Source organism: Salvelinus fontinalis, chromosome 38 (genome assembly GCF_029448725.1).
Source record: "Salvelinus fontinalis isolate EN_2023a chromosome 38, ASM2944872v1, whole genome shotgun sequence".
NCBI lineage: Eukaryota > Metazoa > Chordata > Actinopteri > Salmoniformes > Salmonidae > Salvelinus > Salvelinus fontinalis.
This window is the reverse complement of record NC_074702.1, coordinates 25,944,214-25,970,806: the sequence shown is the minus strand read 5'-3', so window position 1 is coordinate 25,970,806 and position 26,593 is coordinate 25,944,214. Positions and strand designations below refer to the sequence as shown.

General features: G+C 41.4%; 1 protein-coding gene across 7 annotated transcripts; it reads right to left on the bottom strand.

Annotated features, from left to right (window-relative positions):
* Nucleotides 1–4,831: 4,831 nt before the first annotated feature.
* LOC129838081 (upstream stimulatory factor 2-like) lies at nt 4,832–26,338 on the bottom strand. 7 transcript variants are annotated; one of them, XM_055904779.1, is made up of 11 exons: nt 25,467–26,338; nt 17,645–17,682; nt 17,232–17,335; nt 16,154–16,273; nt 15,732–15,879; nt 15,330–15,417; nt 13,607–13,645; nt 12,457–12,515; nt 9,273–9,379; nt 8,759–8,887; nt 4,832–8,117 (listed from the first exon to the last, which is right to left on the bottom strand). In XM_055904779.1, exons 1-11 carry the CDS (start codon nt 25,505–25,507, stop codon nt 8,028–8,030), a joined length of 963 nt encoding a protein of 320 aa, XP_055760754.1. In that variant the 5' UTR covers nt 25,508–26,338; the 3' UTR covers nt 4,832–8,027. The 7 variants fall into 7 exon arrangements, with proteins under 7 accessions (XP_055760754.1, XP_055760753.1, XP_055760759.1 ...); XM_055904778.1 differs by having other exon boundaries at nt 17,232–17,338; nt 25,467–26,336; XM_055904784.1 differs by having other exon boundaries at nt 9,285–9,379; nt 25,467–26,336.
* Between the last annotated feature and the right edge of the window lie 255 nt (nt 26,339–26,593).

Sequence of the window (26,593 nt, the reverse complement as noted above, 5' to 3'; positions counted from 1 at the left end):
TTCATGAACTTCTTTGAGGAAAAGATCATGATCATTAGAAAGCAAATTACGGACTCCTCTTTAAATCTGCGTATTCCTCTAAAGCTCAGTTGTCCTGAGTCTACACAACTCTGCCAGGACCTAGGATCAAGGGAGACACTCAAGTGTTTTAGTACTATTTCTCTTGGCACAATGATGAAAATAATCATGGCCTCTAAACCCTCAAGCTGCATACTGGCCCCTATTCCAACTAAACTACTGAAAGAGCTGCTTCCTGTGCTTGGCCCTCCTATGTTGAACATAATAAATGGCTCTCTATCCACCGGATGTGTACCAAACTCACTAAAAGTGGCAGTAATAAAGCCTCTCTTGAAAAAGCCAAACCTTGACCCAGAAAATATAAAAAACTATCGGCCTATATCGAATCTTCCATTCCTCTCAAAAACAATTGAAAAACATGTTGCACAGCAACTCACTGCCTTCCTGAAGACAAACAATGTATACGAAACGCTTCAGTCTGGTTTTAGACCCCATCATAGCACTGAGACTGCACTTGTGAAGGTGGTAAATGACCTTTTAATGGCGTCAGACCGAGGCTCTGCATCTGTCCTCGAGCTCCTAGACCTTAGTGCTGCTTTTGATACCATCGATCACCACATTCTCCTGGAGAGATTGGAAACCCAAATTGGTCTACACAGACAAGTTCTGGCCTGGTTTAGATCTTATCTGTCGGAAAGATATGTTTGTCTCTGTGAATGGTTTGTCCTCTGACAAATCAACTGTAAATTTCAGTGTTCCTCAAGTTCCGTTTTAGGACCACTATTGTTTTCACTATATATTTTACCTCTTGGGGATGTCATTCGAAAACATAATGTTAACTTTCACTGCTATGCGGATGACACACAGCTGTACATTTCAATGAAACATGGTGAACATGGTCTCTTTTGACGAACATATCAAGACTGTTTCAAGGACAGCCTTTTTCCATCTACGTAACATTGCAAAAATCCGACTTTCTGTCCAAAAAGGATGCAGGAAAATTAATCCATGCTTTTGTTACTTCTAGGTTAGACTACTGCAATGCTCTACTTTCCGGCTACCCGGATAATGCACCAAATAAACTTCAGTTAGTGCTAAATTCGGCTGATAGAATCCTGCCTAGAACCAACATTTTTTATCTTATTACTCCAGTGCTAGCCTCTCTACACTGGCTTCCTGTTAAGGCAAGGGCTGATTTCAAGGTCTTACTGCTAACCTACAAAGCATTACATGGGCTTGCTCCTACCTATCTTTCCGATTTGGTCCTGCCGTACATACCTTCACGTACGCTACGGTCACAAGACACAGGCCTCCTAATTGTCCCTAGAATTTCAAAGCAAACAGTTGGAGGCAGGGCTTTCTCCTATAGAGCTCCATTTTTATGGAATGGTCTGCCAACTCATGTGAGAGACGCAGACTCTGTCTCAACATTTAAGTCTTTACTGAAGACTCATCTCTTCAGTGGATCCTATGATTGAGTGTAGTCTGGCCCAGGAGTGTGAAGGTGAACGGAAAGGCTCTGGAGCAACGAACCGCTCTTGCTCCAGAGTATTTATGCTGCCGTAGTTTATGTGTCGGGGGGCTAGGGTCAGTCTGCTTCATCTGGAGTATTTATCCTGTCTTATCCGGTGTCCTGTGTGAATTTAAGTATGCTTTCTCTAATTCTCCCTTTCTCCCGGAGGACCTGAGCCCTAGGACCATGCCTCAGGACTACCTGGCATGATGACTCCTTGCTGTCCCCAGTCCACCTGGCCGTGCTGCTGCTCCAGTTTCAACTGTTCTGCCTGCGGCTATGGAACCCTGAACTGTTCACCGGACGTGCTACCTGTCCCAGACCTGCTGTTTTCAACTCTCTAGAGACAGCAGGAGCGGTAGAGATACTCTCAATGATCGGCTATGAAAAGCCAACTGACACTTACTCCTGAGGTGCTGACTTGGTGCACCCTCGACAACTACTGTGATTATTATTATTTGACCATGCTGGTCATTTATGAACATTTGAACATCTTGGCCATGTTCTGTTATAATCTCCACCCGGCACAGCAAGAAGAGGACTGGTCACCCCTCATAGCCTGGTTCCTCTCTAGGTTTCTTCCTAGGTTTTGGCCTTTCTAGGGAGTTTTTCCTAGCCACCGTGCTTCTACACCTGCATTGCTTGCTGTTTGGGGTTTTAGGCTGTGTTTCTGTACAGCACTTTGAGATATCAGCTGATATAGGAAAAGCTATATAAATAAATTTGATTTGCCGCCATTGGACTCTGGAGCCGTGGAAACGCGTTCTCTGGAGTGATGAATCACGCTTCAACATCTGGCGGTCCAACTGACGAATCTGGGTTTGTTGAATGCCAGGAAAACGCTAAATGCCCCAATGCAGTGCCAACTGTAAAGTTTGGTGGAGGAGGAATAATGGTCTGGGGCTGTTTTTCATGGTTCATGCTAGGCCCCTTAGTTCCAGTGAAGGGAAATCTTAACGCTACAGCATACAACATTTTAGATGATTCTGCGCTTCCAACTTTCTGGCAACAGTTTAGGGAAGCCCCTTTCCTGTTTCAGCATGACAATGCCCCCTGTGCACAAAGCGAGGTCCATACAGAAATGGTTTGTCGAAATCGATGTGGAAGATTTTGACTGGCCTGCACAGAGCCTTGACCTCAACCCTATCGAACACCTTTGGGATGATTTGGAATGCTGACTGCGAGCCAGGTCTAATCACCCAACATCAGTGCCCTACATAACTAATGCTCTTGTGGCTGAATGGAAGCAAGTCCCCGCAACAATGTTCCAACATTTACAGGAAAGCCATCCCAGAAGAGTGGTGTCTGTAATAGCAGCAAAGGGGGGACCAACTCCATATTAATGCCCATGATTTTGGAATGAGATGTTCGACGAGCAGGTGTCCACCTACTTATGGCCATGTAGTTTACTTTTGTATTTTGTGTTTTCAAACAACAAAAAATACTACACATTTTTGGGGGGTAAAATAAGTCTTAAGGCAGTAGCTTGAAAGAAAGTTGATGCACATGGATGCACTTCCAGAGTGAGGATAATACAGCGAATTTGGTCCAAAAGGGGGCTAGTGAACTGGACTTTGAAAGCGAACACACTATGTTATTATTGCCACACTATCACTACACTCACTTGGAGTCTTGTGTGTCGACTTTCATTCAAACACCTTTGCAACTCAGATAACATCACGCTCGTGGTCACAGCATCTTATTTCTGACACAAATGCAAAGAATTTGTAGCAATACAAAGCTAAGAGGACTAACAACTGTGTCAATTGTCTGGGCTATTGATACTGGTCATAGCATGTTAACCAAGGGTCACAGTTTGTTTTATAACTATATTGAACAAAATTATAAATGCAACATGTTAAGTGTTGGTCCCATGTTTCATGAGCTGAAATAAAAATGTTCCGTAAGCACAGAGCTCATTTCTCTCTAATTTTGTGCACACATTTGTTTATATCCCCGTTAGTGAGCAATTCTTCTTTGTTAAGCTGATTAAAGAGCATGATCATTGCACAGGTGCACCTTGTGCTGGGGACAATAAAAGACCACTCTAAAATGTGTAGTTTCATCACACAACACAATGCCACAGATGTCTCAAGTTTTGAGGGAGTGTGCAATTGGCATGCTGACTGCAGGAATAGCCACCAGAGCTGTTGCCAGAGAATCTGTTAATTTCTCTACCATAAGCCGCCTCTAACATCGTTTTAGAGGATTTGGCAGTACGTCCAACCGGTCTCACAACTGCAGACCACGTGCAACCACACCATCCCAGGACCTCCACATCTGGCTTCTTCGCCTGCGGGATTACCTGAGATAAGCCACCCGTACAGCTGATGAAACTGAGAAGTATTTATGTCTGTAATAAAGCCCTGTAATAAAGCCCCTTTGTCGGCAAAAACATATTCTGATTGGCTGGGCATGGCTGCCAAGTGGGTGGGCCTGGTTCCCAAGTTGCTGCGCCCATGCCCAGTCATATGAAATCCATAGATTAGAGCCTAATGAAGTCATTTCAATTGACAGATTTCCTCATATGAACTGTAACTCAGTAAAATCCTTGAAATTGTTGCATGTTGAGTTTATATTTTAGTACAGTATAATTAAGGAGGGTGCTTGCAAATGTATTTTCTATATTTAAAAATACAAAATACATGTATTTTAATTAAATATATTTTGGCAACAGTATTTTTTTGTATATTTTGGTCTTTTGGGTATTTTGTATTTTTATGAATTTTTGCCCATCTCTGCCCCCAAGTCCCTGCTGAAAGACCACCTGAAAGAGGGGCCCAGGCAGGAGTTGTCTCAATGCCTATGGGGTGTCCATCGACACAGAATGAAACACACACACGTGTGGATGTGACACAAAACACCTGCTGCAGAACATAGTTCAATAAAAGGATCATCTTATTACCAGATTTTTGTATTTATTTCAGAAAAATAAAATGAGCAACCATCTGTTGCAGCTTATGAGGACGGCTCTTTCTACCTTTACCATTATTCATAGCCGGGGCCCAGATCGGTTTGTGCTTGTCTACTCCATTGCTGTCAGTGTCAAACATGTTTGCTTTGGCCTGACAATTCCAAACGGAGTTGGCAAGAACAGAAACAGACTGGCATCCAGGCTACATTATTCACCCATGTGCCTTCAATGTCTTATTAATCATCATTAATTCTATTCAACCTTTGTTATTAATATACAGTTTTAGTAGGCATGCCTTTATCCTTATGGTCTTGATTTTAATCCAAAGTAAATTAATAATTATGAATACATTAGTAGGGGAAAAGACAATGAGCCAGAACACATGCTGACAAGGTTATTAGCAAGTCAATTATTTATTTTTCTGCCATTTTACTTAGAAAAGTCTTATAATCTAACCTGAGAATAGCACGTCTGCTACAGGTGATAGAGGCTGGTAAATTCTGTATTTGCCATTTCAAAAAAGAAAACAAACAAAATGAACTACAGCCAACAATTTCTTTTCGCTACCTTATTAGTTATTTTCACCATAATTGACAGTGCTCACTTCCCACTAAACGTGAAGAATTTGACTGCAAAAGAAACATTAGCAGTCAACTTCGGCTATATTCAGCTGAAGAGCAACAGTTCTGAGAGACAGTTTCGAGCAAAACAGGGTAACAATTTTATTTTGCACTTACAAAGCACAAGGTCACAGAGTAGGAGAGCTTGTCGAGGTGGAATCATTGAGTATACATGACTTTTCACAGGGTTGAGTATTAGTGCTGCTTTGCTGATTCCGGAGCCAGACAGTACATGTCTAAAACTCCCTGATTAGGGACTAAAACACAAATGTACCTATTCCCATTCCCCCATTTCAGAACAAAATACATGACACAAATCCAGTCATCAATAACATTGGTATTATCATCATCAACTTGCCTGTTTGCACATTGAATGCATTTCAACTTGGTTATTGTCCTAGAGGAGTGAAAGTGTGTCTGAGATTAAATGTTTACCCAAGTCTTTATTAGCAACCATTACTGTTTGCAAGGAGAGGAAATTCAGATCAGATACGAAGTGCAGCGATGGGAAGTTTCTCTGTTCTTGGTTTCTATCTTGAGCAGTGAGTTGGTTCATTTATTCTCTCCAGAGAGTCTTTTTCCTTGGGTGCATTAAGCTCCATTTGATGTGTTGGTTACAAAAATAAAAGCCAAAACGCTAGACATGATACTTGTGGTTATTCTTACACATGTCAAGACACAGAAACATCATACACACAATCGCAAAAAGCATCCAGACTTCTGTAGCCGCTAAATTTAGCTTAGCAGTGAACTCAATGCGCTTTCTCAAGAGTGAGTTTAACGTGACACAATGTTGAAAACATTTTTCGGTAGTGTCTGAAATGGCACCCTATCCCCTACATAAAATCACTACTGTTGGTCAAAAGTAGTGCACTACATAATAGGGTGCCATTTCGGATACAACCTGTGATGTTCCACCCAGAATCGTTAACATTTGCACTCACTTCATATGTCAGGTGACATTTTAAGAGCTGAACCTTTCGGAGGCCGTATCAGTGGTCTATCAAATCGAACCCGGCCACAGTCTCAAACCAGCCTTAAAGATTGTGTATTCAATTGCATAATTGTAGAAAAGGGCCAGAGTACAGTAAATGAATTATTGATTACCATTTCAATTTCCCACTAACGCCAGTGGCCATTGGCTTTACTTCAACATGAAACATTTATATAATGTTGCATGGATGCTATTCTGTTAATGCAAGCACTGTAAACTGTGATATTGGGCAAAGCACAGCTATTCCTTCAGGTACACCAACATTGCATCCTTGAGATAGTGACCTCAAAATATTGGGACATTGACATTTTTTGTTGTTTTGGCTGTGCTCCAGCACTTTGGATTTGGAATGAGAAAATGACTGAGGTTAAAGTGTAGACTGTCAGCTTTAATTTGGGAGTATTTTCATCCGTATCGGGTGCTGTTTAGAAAGCACTTTTTGTACATAGTAAGCCCCCCCCCCCCCTCTGATTTTATGGGCCCAAAAGTATTGTGACAAATTCATTTATGTGTATTAAAGTACTCAAAAAGGTTTAGTATTTGGTCCCATAATCCTAGCACGCAATGATTACATCAAGCTTGTGCCTACTTAAACTAGTTGGATGCATTTGCTGTTTGTTTGGTTGTGTTTGATAATAACAGATAGTCCTGAATGAATCGTGAATAATGATGAGTGAGAAAGTTAGAGGCATAAACATCATAACAACAACAACCCCCCCCCCCCCAATAATGCTAACCTCCCGTTATTGTAATGGTGAGAGGTTAGCATGTCTTGGAGGTATGATATCTGTGCATCGAACTTTCACTCATCATTATTCACGATTCATTCAGGACTATCCGTAATCAAGGTAGCATCCATATTAATGTAGAAGTGTTTAGAAACTAATTTACAATAAAAGTCGCTCCAAAATGACAATGCATTATTTACCCTTGTTTCTGATTATTTTGTGCCCAATAGAAATCAATCTAAACAAAGAGCAAATGCATCCAACAAGTTTGTAGAGTCACAAGCTTTCTGTAATCATTGCGTGCTAGGAATATGGGACCAAACTCTCGACTACTTTAATACACATGAATACATCTAAATACTTTTGGTCCCTTAAATTGGGGGGGGACAATGTACAAGAAGTACTGTCATTTCTAAAACGGTTCACCCGATATGGATGAAAATACACCAAAACTAAAGCTGACAGTGTGCACTGTAACCTCAGTCATTGTATCATCTCAAAGTGCTGGAGTAGAGAGCCAAAACAACAAAATGTGTCATGTCCCAATACTGAGCTCACTGTATATCGGTGTCACTTTTGAAAACACCTAATAATATTGCCAACGATCAAGGCATTATTTCACATAGTTCTGCAATGCAGCGGTTTATTTGTATCGTGTTTCTGTTCTACTGGCTGGTAACCTACCACTCACTCATACATCATCTATTCCTCTAAGATACATGAGCTTTTCTAAATGACTCTTTCTGGGCATATTTTTAACAATACACAAACTAATAAATTAAAACCGCTAACGTAACAAAAATGGTAATATGAATCTCAACCACAAATACAGACTAAAATAAAAATATGACTGAAGAGAATGGGAAAACTCCTCAATAACAAAATATCCAACGTCAATGGAGGGAGGAGTTGTGCAGAGTGTTTCTCTGGGCTAGTAGAGGTTTTCTCTGCTGGTTGTGACCGGTTCTCTCTCTGAGACATGTCAATTGTCTACATGGTGGCTTCTTTTGTCATTTCAACTGATCCTGGATCAGTCAAGTGCAGCCAACAAAGCAGCAGGAGCCTGCCTAGAGTCTCGGATGCAGCCTCAAAGACAAGGCCAGGGAAGACTAACTGTCTGCGACTGAAAAACAGTGATTCGTCAGTAGCTCGTTCATTTTGTTCTGTTCCTACGTGTCGTCTCCAGGCTGCCTCGTTCTCCTCTTCCTTCTACCCATCCTGCTCTCCCAGTCTCCCTCGCTCATTGTGGCGGCGTCTCGCCCACGCTCTCGATGCCGTGCTGCTGGAGTTGCGCTCGGAGAAGGGCATTCTCATTCTTCAGCTCCTCGATCTGAGACAAACAACAACAATGTCCGCCAACAAAAAAACAACGGGTGTCCTCAATGTAATCAATGAATTAGCAGCAACTTAACAAAATACGTCAACTTCTAGGCCTCACTTGTTCTTTCAATGATTGAAGAACTAGACAGAAACGTCTGTTGTGTACACTTTTCAACAAAAGTTTTGGACAATCCTGGCCGTAACATCCATCTGTTTTAAATCTCAAGGTACTGTACTATCATCCCAGCTTCTCCTCTGGGCTATCACACACTCACTGCCTCTCTATCCCCCACAGGACTGGAGACTGTTCACTTCTGAGCATTAGAATGAGGACATGGAAAACGGTGTTTTGGGATTCAATAAGGAATGAAAGGCAAAACACTCTCCATACAATTCTATAACTTCATTTTGAAGGAAAAATGGCACTTCGGTCGTCAGACGTAAAATGAACGTTAAATGTGATCAACCCTTTCTGTTCGCAGGCATGTGATTCTATGTGATAGCCTGGTCCCAACTCTGTTTGTGCAGTCTTGCCAACTCCAATGTTGTGCCTGACAATGACCATAGAAGTTGGCAAGATGGCACAAACCGATCCGGGTCCAGGCTAGGCCTCTGATTCTTTGTGATAGCATTCTTTCTAGGCTGTTTTACCTGCTGTCTGCAGAGCTCGTTGTCCACCTGTACTCTCTCCACCTCTTTGACACCGTCCAGGAGCCTCTGGTTATTCTGACGGAGCTCTCGGATGTAGTCACACGCCTTAGACAGGATGCCCCCTTTACTCTGGGGGAAGGAGAGAGGAGTTCATTAAGATCTTGCTGTGTGGACGACAGGAAGAGTAACCGCTGCTTTCGCAACATCTATTGGGGATCCTAATAAAATACCAATACTTGTGCACGCACACACACGTGTCTAAATGAATGCAAACACCCCCCCACACCCACACAATTGATTCCAATTAAAAATCGTATTTTCCCTAAGCCTAAGCCTAACCTTAACCTAACCCCTAAGCTTAATATAACCTTCATACAAAGGAGGACCGGCAATATGTCCTCACTTCTCTGAATTTAAGTTGGTTTACCATTCTTGTGAGGACTTCTGGTACTCACAAGTATATTAAAATGTGTACACACACACACACAGGACAAAGCTGCTGAGAGTGCCTTACAGAGTGACTTACAGCCCCCGTCTTGGTGCTGTCTATGTTGCAGTCGGGGATGATTTTGGAGAGCGTGACGATCCAATTGTTGATCTTGTCTCTCCGCCGCCTCTCAACTGTTGAGACACACAGAACAGGTTCAGAGAAAGAGGTGAACAATAGGGATACATGCGGAGTGGTTAGGGTCTACATGGATATTTTTCTATGCATGCCTTGAATAGTCACTTAGCTAGACATGTGACATTGTGGGAGCATCTGACAGTTCAACAGCAGCCTCTAGTGGTTGGTTGATATACAAAATGAAATTCCCTAAAAGTGCCTCTGGGATACAATTAGAAAAAAGATATTGTCCAACATCACAAGGTGCAGCTAATTTAAAAAGAAATTCAACAAGAAATTGCATACACTACATGGCCAAAAGTATGTGGACTCCCCATTCAAATGAGTAGATTCAACTATTTTAACCACACCGTTGCTGACAGGTGTATAAAATCAGGCACAAAGCCATGCAATCTCCATGGACAAGCATTGGAGGTAGAATGGCCCTTACTGAAGAGCTCAGTGACTTTCGACATGGCACCGTTATAGGACGCCACCTTTCCAACAAGTCAGTTCGTCAAATTTCTGCCCTGCTTGAACTGCCCCGGTCAACTGTAAGTGCTGTTATTGTGAATAGGAAACGTCTAAGAGTAACAACGGCTCAGCTACGAAGTGGTAGGCCACACAAGTTCACAGAACTGGAACGCAGAGTGCTGAAGCGTGTAAAAATTGTATGTCATCAGTTGCAACACTCACTACAGAGTTCCAAACTGCCTCTGGAAGCAACGTCAGCACAAGAACTGTTCGTCGGGAGTTTCATGAAATGGGTTTCCACGGCCGAGCAGCCGCAGACAAGCCAAAGATCACCATGAGCAATGCCAAGCATCGTCTGGAGTGGTGTAAAGCTCACAGCCATTGGACTCTGGAGCAGTGGAAACCCGTTCACTGGAGTGATGAATCACGCTTCACCATCTGGCAAGTCGATGGATTAATCTGGGTTTGGCGGAAGCCAGGAGAACGCTACCTGCCCGAATGCATAGTGCCAACCTTAAGTTTGGTGGAGGAGGAATAATGGTCTGGGCCTGTTTTTCATGGTTCGGCTAGGCCCCTTAGTTCCAGTGAATGGAAATCTTAACGCTACAGCATGACAATGCCCCTGTGCACAATGCAAAGTCCATACAGAAGTGGTTTGTCAAGATCAGTATGGGAAAAACTTGACTAGCCTGCAAAGAGCCCTGGCCTCAAACCCACCTAATACCTTTGGGATTAATTGGAACGCCGACTGTGAGCCAGGCCTAGTCGCTCAACATCACGAATGCTCGTGGCTGAATGGAAGTAAGTCCACGCAGCAATGAGCCAACATCTAGTGGAAAGCCTTCCCAGAAGAGTGGATGCTGTTATAGCAGCAAAGAGGGGGACCAACTCCATATTAATTTCCATGATTTTAAAATGAGTCCATATACTTTTGCCATGTAGTGTATCTTGGAATGCAGAAGTAAAGCACAGAATTGCATGGTTAAGATACACTGGCGTTCAAACGTTCGGGGCCACTTAGAAATGTCCTTGTTTTTGAAAGAAAAGCACATTTTTTGTCCATTAAAATAACATCAAATTGATCAGAAATACAGAGTAGACATTGTTAATGTTGTAAATGACTATTGTAGCTGGAAGCGGACGATTTTTAAAGGAATATCTACATAGGTGTACAGAGGCCCATTATCAGCAACCATCCCTCCTGTGTTCCAATGGCATGGTGTGTTAGCTAATCCAAGCTAATCATTTTAAAAAAGGCTAATTGATCATGAGAAAACCCTTTTGCAATTATGTTAGCACAGCTGAAAATGTTTGCCCTGATTAAAGAAGCAATAAAACTGTCTTTCTTTAGACTAGTTGAGTATCTGGAGCATCAGCATTTGTGGGTTCGATTACAGGCTCAAATGGACAGAAACAAAGTACTTTCTTCTGAAACTCGTGAGTCTATTCTTGTTCTGAGAAATGAAGGCTATTCCATGCCAGAAAATGCCAAGAAACTGAAGATCTCGTACAACGCTGTGTACTACACCCTTCACAGAACAGCGCAAAATGCACAACTGAGCAAGAGGACAGTACATTAGAATGTCTAGTTTGAGAAATAGACGCCTCACAAGTCCTCAACTGGCAGCTTCATTAAATAGTACCCGCAAAACACCAATCTCAACGTCAACAGTGAAGAGGCGACTCTGGGATGCTGGCCTTCTAGGCAGAGTTGCAAAGAAAAAGCCATCTCTCAGACTAGCCAATAATCTTTTATTTTTAAGATTGTGCTTTTGCCTGACACTAGACAGAGGAAGTTTTGGGGGAAAAAAGTGTTATGGACAGACGAATCTAAGTTTGAGGTGCTCGGATCACAAAGAAGAACATTTGTGAGACGCAGAAAAAAATAAACGATGCTGGAGGAGTGCTTGACACCATCTGTCAAGCACGGTGGAGGCAATGTGATGGTCTGTGCGTGCTTTGGTGGTGGTAAAGTGGGAGATTTGTACAGGGTAAAAGGGATCTTGAAGAAGGAAGGCTATCACTCCATTTTGCAACGCCATGCCATACCCTGTGGACAACACTTAATTGGAGCCAATTTCCTCCTACAACAGGACAATGACCCAAAGCACAGTTCTAAACTATGCAAGAACTATTTAGGGAAGAAGCAGTCAGCTGGTATTCTGTCTATAATGGAATGGCCAGCACAGTCACTGGATCTCAACCCTATTGAGCTGTTATGGGAGCAGCTTGACCGTATGGTACGTAAGAAGTGCCCATCAAGCCAATCCAACTTGTGGGATGGGCTTCAGGAAGCATGAGGTGAAATCTCTTCAGATTACCTCAACAAACTGACAACTAGAATGCCAAAGGTCTGCAAGGCTGTAATTGCTGCAAATGGAGGATTATTTGACAAAAGTTTGAAGGACACAATTATTATTTCAATTAAAAATCCTTATTTATAACGTTGTCAACATCTTGACTATAATTCCTATTCATTTTGCAACTCATTTCATGTGTTTTCATGGAAAACAAGGACATTTGTAAGTGACCCCAAACTTTTGAACGGTAGTGTATATTGGCTCAGAGAACATTGAATCGTGGAGGATTGTTGGTGATGTAGGCCCTTCCCTTTGCTCACCTTCATTGTGTTGCGCTCTCCTCCTTTCATCTCTGGGTGTCCGTGGGCCATCCATTTTCCTACAGACAAAAATAGAACATTTCACCCATTTTCAAAACCTGGGAGTCCTCAGTCCATCTCCATACAAACAGGTGCAAACAGCTAGTTAAATGTTTCTATCTCTTCAGACCAAAATAACAAATCTTCAGACTACAGCGCCCCACGCAAGTAATCCAGTGCAAGAATCCCCCACCAGAACCACTATCTCAAAGCACCTGACCCTTTAACAATTACACACCACTCAGGCACCAGAGCCGTACTCTGCAGGGGGGCCGCCCTGCACCGCCTTGGGCAGCCGTGCTGATCTGAAGCTGCCGTATGGGGCAGCATATGAGGTAATAACACCACCTTGGTGCTGACAGCGAGACGCAGTGACTGGAATTACTGTATTACTGACTGTCTGACGACCATCTGGACAGGCAGATTTCTTGGAGGTGTCTGAGGTGTACGTGTCCTTCCCTGCTATACCCCGGAGACAGTCTAAGGCGCAGGCTTCATTATAATCCTAAATGTCGATGTTGTCGCATTGGTGTCCAGAGTATGGCTAATGACAACTGTTTTTCCTATATGTGTTTTCCCCGTGCTATTCTTTAATTAAGTTCCCCATACGTGACAGCCAGATGAGCTCATGAAGGCACTGGGGACGAGATGCGCAGGGCCGTGACAGTAAACTAATACAATTCGACAGCACTTACTTTGACAAAGCTTTAATCTGTCTAATGAATTGTGTCATAAATTAAACCAAAATGGCTGGTGTTCACAGTGCCCTTACCTTTTTCACATCTAATGAGTAAAAGCAATTAAAAGCAAGCTAAAACAAAGTGGGATGTTTTTACTTTAACCTAGCTATTCAAGGTCTTACAGAACTGAACAGAAACACAACTCATTGCAATACTGCATCAGGACTACCATCAAAGAGTACACACACACTTTCCAATGCTAAATGTAGCTCAATCACATCAAGGGGCTAACATAATCACCAGGGAATTGTACTAAAGGGAATGAAGGGGGAATAGGGAGCTGGTATGATTGTTCTTTCTTCTTTGTGATCTAGGCCTAATTTGATTGGTTTATTGGTTGCAGGGGGAGGGGATGTGGAAGTTGTCCTCACCAGTTTAAACCGTCATGTTGCAGCATCTCGGTTTCGTCTCTGCGAACGGCAGGTAAGCGGTGGAGGTTTTCATTTCATTTCATTTATTTGCACAGATCAAATATGTTCAGTCATGGATTAGTTTATGCGTTGTTGATGAAAGAATAAATAAAAAATACACAAATTATCACACACAAGAAAAACATATGGAAAGGGGGAATAGAAATGGCAAAACACAGGAAAAACAAGTCCTCCCTAGACAACAGCACACATTGCAGTGGTATCCAGCCCTTTTAGACTGTACATTTAACAGTGGAGTAGATAAAAGCTTTACTGGTAGCCAAAGAGAACTGGGGAATCACTGCAGCCCGACACTAGAACTAGACATACAACAACTGGACTGGTCTTGTACGAACATCCCACACAAAAGCCCCAAGAAGCCTAAAGAACTTGGGAAGAGTCCAGATCAGTCTTAATAACAAATCCATAGCCCAACACCTTACTGTGTGCAAATTGACGACCATCCCCTTTACCTAAAGCTAAATTGTAAAATGTATCCCCCCCCCCCCGAATATAAGAAGCTCCATGTTGCTCTACAGGCCTGAGAATAAGAGTTCATCACATACAGGCAGGGAAATGGCAAGGGATATCCACTCAGTCCAACACAAATTAGATTTCAGAGGATCATGTGTTCGTTCTGGACGGCAAAACAAGCATGGCATTATGTCAAATTTAAAAAAGCACTTTGGAACCATTCTTCCAAACCATTTCCCTTGTGTGCAGAACCCTTGAAACAATCTCAGAACAAAAAACACACAACTCCTTATTTTATATTCAAACACTTGCCTGGCACTCCCCCTTCTAGGTGATATGTTAGTTTATGGGCATGTTTACAATTTACTCACACCCCTTGGCTCTGGGCAGTATGTCTTCATAGAAATTACATTTCCTAAATTAACCAGAACACTAATGTCAAATTAATTCACCGACACAAATATCATTAATCATCCATTTGGCATGAGAGATTATTTAGATTTTCAGCATAGATTAACCAGAGTTAACAGTTTGGTTTTGATTCAGTGTTACTCATTCAGAGTGGTTTGAGGAAAATAGCTTCATCGCATGATAATGATGATTGTGAAAGAGATAAACAAAATGAGGAAGTAGACAAAAAAAGGGGGAAACCAGGGCAACAAAGACAGGGACACAATGACCCTGTGAGGACCACATCCATCCCACAAGAACAGCAATGTTCAAGGAAACTACACACACACGCAGTGCTGTCTGACCCAGATCCAGGTCACGCTCAACCCAAATCTCTGTGAAAGTGAATAGGGGGGGATGCAGTGCGACTATACTTTCAGTTTTTGGAGAGAATAGTCAATACTACTTTTTCGATATTTAATCAGTGACTTAGTTTTCCAGTCTAACTGATACATCTCAGACTCAAAGCAAACCAACTCTTAGATGTTCTAGAAAAATCCTGTCAAATGACCCCTTAACAGGTCATTGCTGATGAAAGGTTGAAATTACTGCATAACACCTAAGCGTACAGGCTAGTTCCTACTTGGAAAACATGTCTGACATGCTTGTGGTAGATGAACGCAAGGACTGCGTAGGTGGGTTTTTGACTGCTTAACATCTGGAGTGGCTCAGACTACTGTGTGCATGGGCTCTCCTTTCAGAGTCCATCTAAAATGAGGGACATAGGAGGAGAGGAAGAAGCGGTGTGGTTGATACTCACTCAGGGTAGGGGTGTGTGCGCGGGGCTATGGTTCGCTGTGTGCCTGTCTGCAAGACGTCAGGAGGGGTCATCATCACGTAGAACTGACCTGTGGGAGAAGAGATGACATGGGAACGAGAGAGAGCGAGAGAGAGAGAGACATGGGGCAGGTTGGAGACTTCAGTGACAAAGTCTTAAGGGAGAATTTGCTAAATGACACTGGACTCTAGCAATGAGACAAACCGTGTGGCTGAGGGGATGAACAGTTAATCTCTCTCAGTCAGCACTGTGTCGTGGTACTCAAATGTCAATTTGATAAGTGGTAATTCTTTATGTCTGGACTTGAACCAAAAACGAGGGACAGTATTTTGCCCTCAGAAGACTGCTAGCCTAGCGTTAGAAGTAGAGGTAGTGCTGACTCACCCCCGGCCTGTGTGGGGTCGGAGGTGGTCTGCACAGACACAGTGCCGTCGCTCACAGCCGTAGCTGGGAAGTAGGCGAAGCGCGTCTCCCCTCCCAGCGTCTCTCCCACGGGGCTACCCCCATTACTGAAAGGGTTCTGGATCACAGCCTGACAGGGGACAAGGTGGGAAGGGTTAGCAAGCCCTACTGACAACTAACTTACGACATGGATATTACTTGATAATAATTCATTACAACATGTGACACATTTATATATATATATATAAATAAATGTAAGTGTCCTGATTCCTGCACAACAATATACAGATAACTTGTATAACGATCAATAGTTTGACACACTGAAGTATGTCAGGCTCCCTAGCCATTAGGAACTGTGTTATTGTAAAGGGGTGACAGTAGTGGCCTCGGTTCCTGGTACCTACCTGGGCCACTGCTTGAGGAGCGCCGGGGAAGGCGGCCGTGGAGACCACGCTAACCGGCCCTCCCCCGTCATCTCTCCCCTCCAGCTGCTGGTCAGTTACCTGGACAACACGGTAAGTCACCTGGGGAAGAGAGGGAGACAGAGAGAGATGGAGAGAAACCAGAGTCATTAATTCTACAACAAAGAGCACGGGATGCCTTCTAGCCTGACGTCATATTGAGGTTCACACTCTAGGCTATAGTATTTAAACCCTTGCACATTGAATGATACTGCTAGGCCTACAATTGATCTACACACCCAACGTATGCTTATATGGCAGAATGTGCCTAATTCAATATAAAAACAACTTCAAAATAATCTGTATTTGTACCCCTTCATCATGTGACTCACCTCCTGACTAGCATGTGACACCAGCCGCATGCCAATCCAGGAAGGGAATCACATGATCACTCACACTAATTGTGTTTACTCCAAATGAGCAGCGAAAGGACCAGCTCTATCTAGCTTCATCCCAAAAAATAAATAAAAAGGATTTATGTGAAGATATAACGTTCACTGTGACGGTTCACAAAAGCATAGACGTAAACATAAACAATTAACAACCCAATTTGACATCCAAACCTGTAGGCCTATATCAGTGTCCTGGCCGGTTCTGCTGTCTGGGTTCAAAGCGAACGAACACAAGGCTCTCAATTCAACGGAGAGGTTAGTGTTGAATTACAGGGTTATTCAGGGTTTTCCATTGTGTGATGCGGTTGATTCTCTAGTGGAGGGATGGGCAACACCAGTCCACAGGGGCCTGATTGGGTGTCCAGTCCCAGCTAACACACCAGACTCCAATAATCAACTAATCATGATCGTCAGTTTAGAATGCAATTAGTTTAAATCAGCTGTGTTTGCTAGGGATGGGGGGGAAAGTATGACACCACTCTGGCCCCTGGGGACCAGAGTTGCCCATCCCTGCTCTAGTGTGAGTGATACAGTAAACTGACCTCATACCGTAAAAACAGACCTATGTGAATTCAGCTAGTTAAAGGTTTCTTAAAAATAAAAATAAACGCTGTTCAGGGGACACCCACCTGACCACCCTCAGAGCGGAACTGGTACTGAATGTTGTGGTCCGCGAATGCCTGGGCCTGCTGAATACTGCCTATGGTGACAGCAGTCTGCTCCCCTTCCCCGTCTCCTGAGAGAAGGACAGTGGAATGAGAGGATCGATAGAAGGATGGAAGAGAAAATTAACACTCAGATATCCTTTGATGAGAAATGAGTGAGACAAGGAGTATTATTGCAAAAAAGCTAGGCCAAAAAACATTTGACACTTAAGCGTGTGTTTTAGGTCTGTTCTTTGGTCGTTTTTTTTAAGCAGTAGGTTTTTCAAGAGGATGCCTGAAATGTCAGTACTTTCAAATGTATGAGAGTCAGAATGGTGAAGGTACGCACAATGGCACACATGCATCCGAAACGCATACATCCCACCATAAATTCTTACCTTCTAATTGGACGACCTCCTCCTCTTGTTTTTCGTGACTAGGAAGACATGAACAAAGGAAAAATTCTAAATATAGGCAAGCAAAGTCTAGCTGACAAGGTTAATATAGAGTAGGGGATGGCAGTGGAGTACAAATGTTACAGTGACCTGGCTAATTGCCAGCAGTGGTGGGAAAAGTACTCAATTGTCATACAGTAAAAGTAAAGATACCATATTAATAGAAAATGACTCAAGTAAAAGTCATCCAGTAAAATACTACTTGAGTAAAAGTCTAAAAGTATTTGGTTTTAAATATACTTTAGTTTCAAAAGTAAATGTAATTGCATATATTAATATTAAGCAAACTAGATGGCAGCATTTAAAAAAATAATGACAAAAATAATCATATTTACAAATAGCAGGGGGTATATTCCAATACTCAGACATCATTAACAAACAGAGCATTTAGAGATGCCAGTATTTTTACTTAAGTACTTCACACCACTGCTTCCTTTCTCACATCAGCGTCATTAAAAGGCATGGTCATCGCCTCCTCAAGCACAACGAACAATGGCAGACTGTGGCAAGGAGCCGATGTAGAAATCGCTCTGTCATTTCCTGGTTGCTAAAATTCTACACTCTTCTCTCAATTTGAATAGTGCAGGGAATCATTGTGTAGGGAATCTAAATTAATTAATACATTTTTTTTTTTTTTTTTTTTTTAAATCGCTGTAAAATATATTTTCAATAAAAAAACGTGGCTGTTTGAAGTTGGTGGACTAAACAAAGTAAAACAGTCTCCACCATCGTCTATGCAATCTTGAATCCTTGGGAGGTAACCACCATGGCCTACAGTATGCCTGCCAGCATCCCTGGGACATCGGACAGCACTAACCTCCACAGAGTTGCGGGACAATTTGATGCGGGGTAAGGGGGAGAGTCGTTTATATTCAAAGTGGTGTTGCAATTCACCTAGCTTCCACATGGGTGAGATATTCTACATTTATTTAGCATGTTAAATTCTTCAAGAATCAATGGGCAGTGTTATCTTATATTCATTTAGCAGTGGTGAACGCTGCAAAAAATAGGATTCTTTTTTTATTTTATACACAGAGCATAACAAACATTAGGAACACCTAAGGTGTCGAAAGCATTCCACAGGGATGTTGGCCCATGTTGACTCCAATGCTTCCCACAGTTGTGTCAAGTTGGCTAGATGTCCTTTGGATGGTGGACCATTCTCGATTCTGACGGGAAACTGTTAAGCATGAAAAACCCAGCAGTGTTGCAGTTCTTGACACAAACCAGTGTGCCTGGCACCTACCATACCCCGTTCAAAGGCACTTACATCTTTTGTCTTGCCCATTCATTCTCTGAATGGCAGACATACACAATCAATGTCTCAACTGTATTAATGCTTAAAAAAAAAAAATCTTTAACCCGTCTCCTCCCCTTCATCTACACTGATTGAAGTGGATTTAACATGTGACATCAATAAGGGATCATAGCTATCACCTGGATTTACCTGGTCAGTCTATATCATGGAAAGAGCAGGTGTATACTCATATACTAGGGGTGAACGTTGAAACGTTTACACGAAGTTGGGATCATTAACATTAAATGACATCCCTAACTGAAAAACTGTTGTTTTTTAAAAATTTGTTTTCCCCCTCCACATAATTAAAATCACAGTGCAGTTATCACAAAACATTATTCTCCCTGTTATAGCCTAACTACATGATAGACCAAAAAAAGGTGTGTAGTTTAAATAAAAACAGGGAGGAAGAGGCGAACTTGAGGCTACTTGGTGAATTTGCGAGGCATGCAAGACAAGACATTGCGAGATGCAGATTACCAAGAGATCATATAGGCACGGTTCTGCCTGCCCCATCCTCTCTCTTGGGCGCTGCCCTGCCTGCGCTTTCTCATGGCTAATGATGTAAGCCTGTGTTCAGTCTTCGGTCTGTTGCATGTAGAATAGCCTAGCCTATTAATTTTGTCTCATAGGCCCTAATATGGAATTACAGTAGGCTACAGGTAGCCTGTATCAATTAACCCTGAAAGCGCCTCGGCTAGAGCATGTTTGTTTGTCTTTTAGGGTAGGCTACACCACAGCTTATTAAAATGCTGACACGAAACCTTCTCTGGTGATATGAGGCGGGACTAATGTCCATCACTAGGCGACCAGAACTGTCAATCAAATAATATAGACCAAACTCTCCTAAAAAAAGTACTTTAACGTTTGTTAAATACAGTGGCTTAACAATATATTTAGTAGAAAGAAAACACATCTAGCTACCCTACCATAGCAAACTGCATTAAAAAAACATCAGTACATTAAATCAGCAAAGTTTGTTGTCAGGGCAAAAATACAGATAATTCTATGCCGGAGCAGAATTCTATTGTCTGAAATGGTAGGCCTACAGATGCTTATGATGAGTCACTTTTTTTAAATTCTCCAAAAAGTACATTGTTGCTATCGACACGCTGAATTCTATGTCTGTAAAAGGGTTGCGGTAGATATAACTTCATTACCCGGCCGTAGCGGTCATACATACAAGTTTTGCAATTATGCTGCAGGACTTAGAGGTAATTTGTGGTTTAGTACGGTACCCAGCGCAAGGGGGAGTTAGAGCACTGATTATGCTTTTGGGTCATACCGTGTCTCTGACAATGAGGGGGCGACATAAACCTAAATAGAAACGGATAATTGTGCAATACTTCAGTATTACTTTCTAAAACTGTTGTTACACTAAGGTTAGGATTATTTTGCTCTTACTGTAGTACTGTAGACCACTCCCGACTGGTCACATTGTACAGCGCCTGAGTGGCGCAACTATGTTGCTACAGATGCTGGTTCAATACCCATGCCAGCCTCGACTGGGAGACCCATGAGATGACTGTAGGTTTTTGGCTTCTCTCCCTCTAAAAACAGAAATAAATCATTCTAAATAACAAACTGGCTTTATTTTCAAATTAGTAACAATGTCTCACCCCATGTTCAAGAAAGGCCTTTTTCCTCGCTCATATTACGTTATTTGAAAAATGAAATCTCCAAAATAGTTATTATTTAAACAAAGCGATTTATATTATTATTAATTTAGAATAATATAAAAGCCCCTTGGATACAATCACAGATCTATTATTAACTCTGTTATTAGCAGGACAATATATATTGGTCACGCTTCCGAATGGCGCACAATGGGATTTTCTTGCAGTTCTCCAGCTGTATCCACTGAAAACGCGCAAGGTTCAAGGCACGAGGGCAGGGGGCACAGGATGGGCCACGGAGCCGGGCACAGAAAATGGACCTAGCCCATGAGGAAGGGAGGAGGAAGGGTGGACCCCCACCCCGCCACACTGGGTAGCACAGAGAAACACTAAGAGGAATTGCACCAATAATGGTGCTGACTACGGAAACGTTTCCGCTGTTCTTAGTGCCAGTCTGCACGTTCAAACTAAAACAATGTAACTAATAATGGCATCTTTATAATTTCATGAATAAAATAAAAATACTCTTTCAAAATGCAGATGTTAATTTAGTAATTCGTTATTGATGCATAACTATGGGAAAAAATATCACAGAATTACAGAAATATCCTCTATGTAATTATTGGTGGAGAGTCACGTTATATTTTTCGATCTAGGCGACATGAGTCTCACTAGCGTTGAGTAATGTGCTGTAAAAAGGGGTGTCTTATTTAAAGAGCATATTGAAGTTAGAAGCAATAGGATTTGAAGCAATAGCCTACAACTACTTTAGCACCGATTCGCGCTGCTCCGAGACACGTATGGGGACTATTCTTGATAAATCAATGAGATTTTTATTTGGACTGAATCTTTGTTTGGGTATTGGTTGGACTACAATTAGGGTGTAGAAATGTTATGCTCTTAGTGTAGCCTTAATTTAACTAAGCAAGTCAGTTAAGAACACTTTTTTTTTTTTAAAGGACAGCTTACTCCTTCCTCCCCGTCGGGGAACTGAACCTCGGTCTAACGCACGACACAGAGATTTTCTAGCTAAATCGCCTAGTATTTTAGCCTATTCCCAACCATTACGTTGTACAGCGCCATATTTCCCGTTCCATCCTACAGGAAACCCAGCGGGTGTTTTGTTTTTCTTGGAATATAAACATCATAATATTAAATCAGTCCCATATACTATGTTCTTACAAAAAAAGGTTTGAAATTCTCTAGCACAGCCACTATTGAAGGCTATCAAATGCTTCTCAAAGATGCCCTCTGGTGGTCAAACTAGCACTAACGAACCAGTGGTTGGCACTGGTACACCTAGGATAGGGGGTGCTGTTGTCACTTTTTCTGGAAATCGTGTAATTTTTAAACGGCTTCCTACTCAATTCTTGCTCGTACAATATGCATATTATTATTATTATTGGATAGAAAACAGTCTCTAGTTTCTATAGCCGTTGAAATCTTGTCTCTGAGTGGAACAGAACTCATTCTACAGCAATTTCCCTGACATGGAGTCAGATTTCACACATCTTGGCCCCTGATCTGGAGTCAGTTTAAAGGTCGCTGTGAATGCTATGAGGATACTAACACTGCTTACGTCTTCCCCTGGATGTCTTTACGTGATGACGATTTGAATGGAGTCGATTGCGCAATCACAGCCTCTATAAAACAGATCAACGTGTAGGTAGTAACTCTTTTCCAGCTGCGCCGGACGCGCGGTGGACACCGACCTGCTCTTTTTCCAAGCTTTAGTGTAGCCAGTAATATTTCTCCTGTCATGTTTTTACTTGTAATAGGTGTTAAAGACATCATAAGGTAGTTAATTTAAACCGTTTTATAGCAATTTATATCCGTTTAGTGCGATTTTGGGACATTTATTTCTGAGACACTTTGAATCTCTGGGCACGTTTCCAGTTCATGCCGAACGCAGTGGGCATTTCCACATGGCAAGAGGACAGCTTTCGACCAAAAGACGATTAGACCCAAGAAAGGATTCTTTGCCCAAGATTCTGATGGAAGAACAGCTCAAAGTAAGAACAATGTATTATGATAAATCGTGTTTCTGTCGAAAAATGTTAATCGCTTACGACGCCATTTTGTTAGACGTAGCTTCGCTTGGCGCAAACTGTATTGAAAAGTAAGGATAATTTAAAAAATGTAAATCAGCGATTGTATTAAGAATTAAATTGTCTATCAATCGCTGTCCACCCTATATTTTTTAGTCACGTTTATGAGTATTTATGTATACGACTAGATCACTGTCTAACATGGCGCACGACATTGTCTGACCAGCTGGGCAACTTTTGTCATTGTCTAACCATGATTTTGGTGGCTAAATATGCACATTTTCGAACAAACTCTATATGTATGTTGTAATATGATGTTACAGGAGTGTCATCTGAAGAATTCTGAGAAGGTTAGTGAAAAAATTAATATATTTTGGCGATGTGGACGTTATTGCTCTCTTTGGCTAGAATCAATGCTCTGGTAATGTTTGCACATGTGGTATGCTAATATAACGATTTATTGTGTTTTCGCTGTAAGACACTTAGAAAATCTGAAATATTGTCTGTATTCACAGGATCTGTGTCTTTCGATTAGTGTATGCTGTGTATTTTTACGAAATGTTTGATGATTAGTAATTAGGTAATACACGTTGCTCTATGTATTTATTCTAGTCGATTTGTGACGGTGGGTGCAATTGTAAACTATGATATCTACCTGAAATATGCACATTTTTCTAACAAAACCTATCCTATACCATAAATATGTTATCAGACTGTCATCTGATGAGGTTTTTTCTTGGTTAGTGGCTATCAATATCTTAGTTTAGCCGAATTGGTGATAGCTACTGGTGTTGGTGGACAAAGAAAAGATGGTGTCTTTTGCTAAGGTGTTTAGCTAATAGATTTACATATTGTGTCTTCCCTGTAAAACATTTTAAAAATCGGACATGTTGGCTGGATTCACACGATCTGTGTCTTTCATTAGCTGTATTGGACTTGTTAATGTGTGAAAGTTAAATATTTAAAAAATATATATTTTTTTTAATTTCACGCTCTGCCTTTTCAGTGGAATGTGGGAGGAGTGCCGCTAGCGGCACCCCCGTCCTAGACAGGTTAAATAACGTGCCATAGAACTCCGCGGAACCATGCAAGCTGTGCCGCAGTACGCTGCAACTTTTAAAGGACGAACCACTGTAGGCTACGTTATAGGATCATTATTCTGCATTGTGAATTGACATGGATTTTTTTTTTTTTTTAGGTCATTTTAACAGAAAACACTAAGCAAAAATTGACCAAATATTATTTATGAATTAATATATATACATACATACATACATACATACACACACACAAACATTTGAAGTCAGAAGTATACAAACTGATTTTAAATGTATTTGGCTAAGGTGTTTCACAATTCCTGACATTAAATCCAAGTAAAAATTCCCTGTCTTAGGTCAGTTAGGATCACCACTTTATTTTAAGAATGTCAAATGTCAGAATAATAGTAGAGAGAAATAAATAAATAATCTCTACTATTATTCTGACATTTGACATTCTTAAAATAAAGTGGTGATCCTAACTAACCTAAGACAGGGAATTTTTACTAGGATTAAATGTCAGCAATTGTGAAAAACTGTGTTTAAATGTATTTGGCTAAGGTGCATGTAAACTTCCGACTTCAACTGTGTGTGTTATCTATATCTATTAGTACCAGTCAAACGTTTGGACACACCTACTCATTCCAGGATTTCTCTTTATTTGTACTATTTTCTACATTGTAAAAATAATAGAAGACATCAAAACTATGAAATAACACATATGGAATCATGTAGTAAGCAAAAAAAGTGTTAAATCAAAATATATTTTATATTTAAGATTCTTCAAAGTAGCCACCCTTTGCTTCCTGGAAGCTGAAAATGTCCCAGTTCTTCCCTGGCTTGCATACTTAGACATTTCACCCATTGAGCATGTTTGGGATGCTCTGAATTGACATGTACAACAGCGTGTTCCAGTGAAGAGGTGTGAGACAAGGTACTGACTGGTTCTGATCCACACACAGATACGCATCTGTATTCCCAGTCATGTGAAACCCATAGATTAGGGTCTAATGAATTTATTTCAATTGACCAATGTCCTTATATGACCTGACCAAATTCACATAGAATTGTACAGTGTACAGTATACAATCACATTGAAAGCAAGTCTATGAAGCAGCAGATATGTTCTATGCGTCCTGGTCTTAAATTTAGTTTTTGGAGTCTTACTTTCAGTTTTGTACACCTGCTTCAAACAGCTGAAAATACAATGTTTGGTTATGTAAAAATATATTTCACTGCGGTTGAGATGGTACAATGATTCTCTACAATATAGTTGTTTGTTTTGTGGCAGAGCGATTTCTACGTACAAAAATGTAAAATTAATGTAGCAGCTACATTCTAGCTGTAAGCTAACAACTTCGTATATCTCTAACTAACGTTATCTAGCAAGCTAACTAATGTTAGTTCAGTGTTATCGAAACTGATAGCCCTAGCTAGCTAGCTAACGTTAGTTTAGTTAGCTAGCTAGCTGCCTGGCGTTACTACTAGCAAGATTTAGATTACTTAACGTTACCTAGTACTGTAAATTATCTACCGTAGATAAACGTGTTTGCATGAAATTCTGCAATCGTTTGCTATACTGTAACCGTTTTCTAGTTGGATTTGCTAGCTTAGCTGTCCAAAAAGATGACTAAAATAAACCACTTTATAGTATCTAGTTTATACTACACATAATCAAGCTGATCTCTAGAAAATGGAGGCCAGGCCTTCACTTGCTAGAGGAGACGTCTATACATGATGGAGAGGAAGTGGCGGGCATTGTATTACCTTGTCGCGCTGTCCAGACTCTGTTCGAGGTGCATATCCATCAGGGTTGGAATAAAATGTGATATTCACTGACACAGACGCGTAGATGGAAGTGCTGATCACGGGAACAAACACTCGGGTCATGTGAGAGAGACAGTCCAAGACACGTGAGGCATAGATCGGACTCGAAGTTAAAATGGAGACCGCTGCCGCTGGCTGGGGTTTATGTCGCTCTCGAAGCTTTCGTTCTCACGGTTTCACTCGCGCCGCTTGCACTGCTAAATTGAGTCTGGGTCGTCAGGATAGCAACTTGGACTGTTGGAGTTGTTTCGTTGCAAGGTTATAGCACAGTAATTCGTCGAGTAATTTCGGTCAATGTTTTGTCACGCTCGGTTTTTTCTTCTCTCAAAACCTCTGCAGTAAACCAGCGTCCGTCGTGTGTCACAAAATATGGAGTGGACTGTTAGTGTTAGCGAATTTAATTCCCCGCCCTGCTCTGCATCTATTTTTGTTCAACTTTTGATCTTGGAAGAGGAGTATGTAGAAATGTGTTTTATGAACAGTAGGCTACATGGCAATGTTGATTTGATGTGCCCCTGTTTGAAATTAATTTCAACCTTCTCCATTATATCCATTGCGTGCCAACATTTGTTTTATTACATTACAATTACAACTCGGATCATTTTGTTCTGTCTACATTCATGTCTGATATTTACACCAAAGATGGTTTCGAAACTGTTCGGAGTACAAATCAAGCTCATGTGACATATGATGCTGCTGATCACGTTGGTTTACTCAGGTGAGAGCTGAGATCGAATCCGGGTTTTTGCTTTAACCACATGACTACCCTGTCAAATGAAAGTGATATACGATAACGAACAGCACCATTTTGTGGTGCACTGAGCATTTTGTAAACATTGAATCAATCAAATAAAAATTGTGTGCAAAGTCTACCTACATTATTTAAAAGTGGTAGATATAATAGTTCCATTTAAATAGATCAATTAAAATGATATGTGTAGGAGATTCTTCTTCCACTGATATTTTCTATTGACCACCAAGGAACATGTTGCGTATTTGATATGATTTAATACGTTTTAGATTGGGTGAGCATGAACATTTTCTTGACAACTTCCCTAAATATGATC

Coding starts and splice junctions, on each gene's coding strand:
- LOC129838081 (XM_055904778.1), bottom strand. CDS start 25,507: ATGGATATGCACCTCGAACAGAGTCTGGACAGCGCGACAAG. Junction 17,339..17,644: donor GGAGGTCGTCCAATTAGAAG/GTAAGAATTTAT, acceptor TCCTTCTCTCAG/GAGACGGGGAAGGGGAGCAG. Junction 16,274..17,231: donor TCCGCTCTGAGGGTGGTCAG/GTGGGTGTCCCC, acceptor TCTCTTCCCCAG/GTGACTTACCGTGTTGTCCA.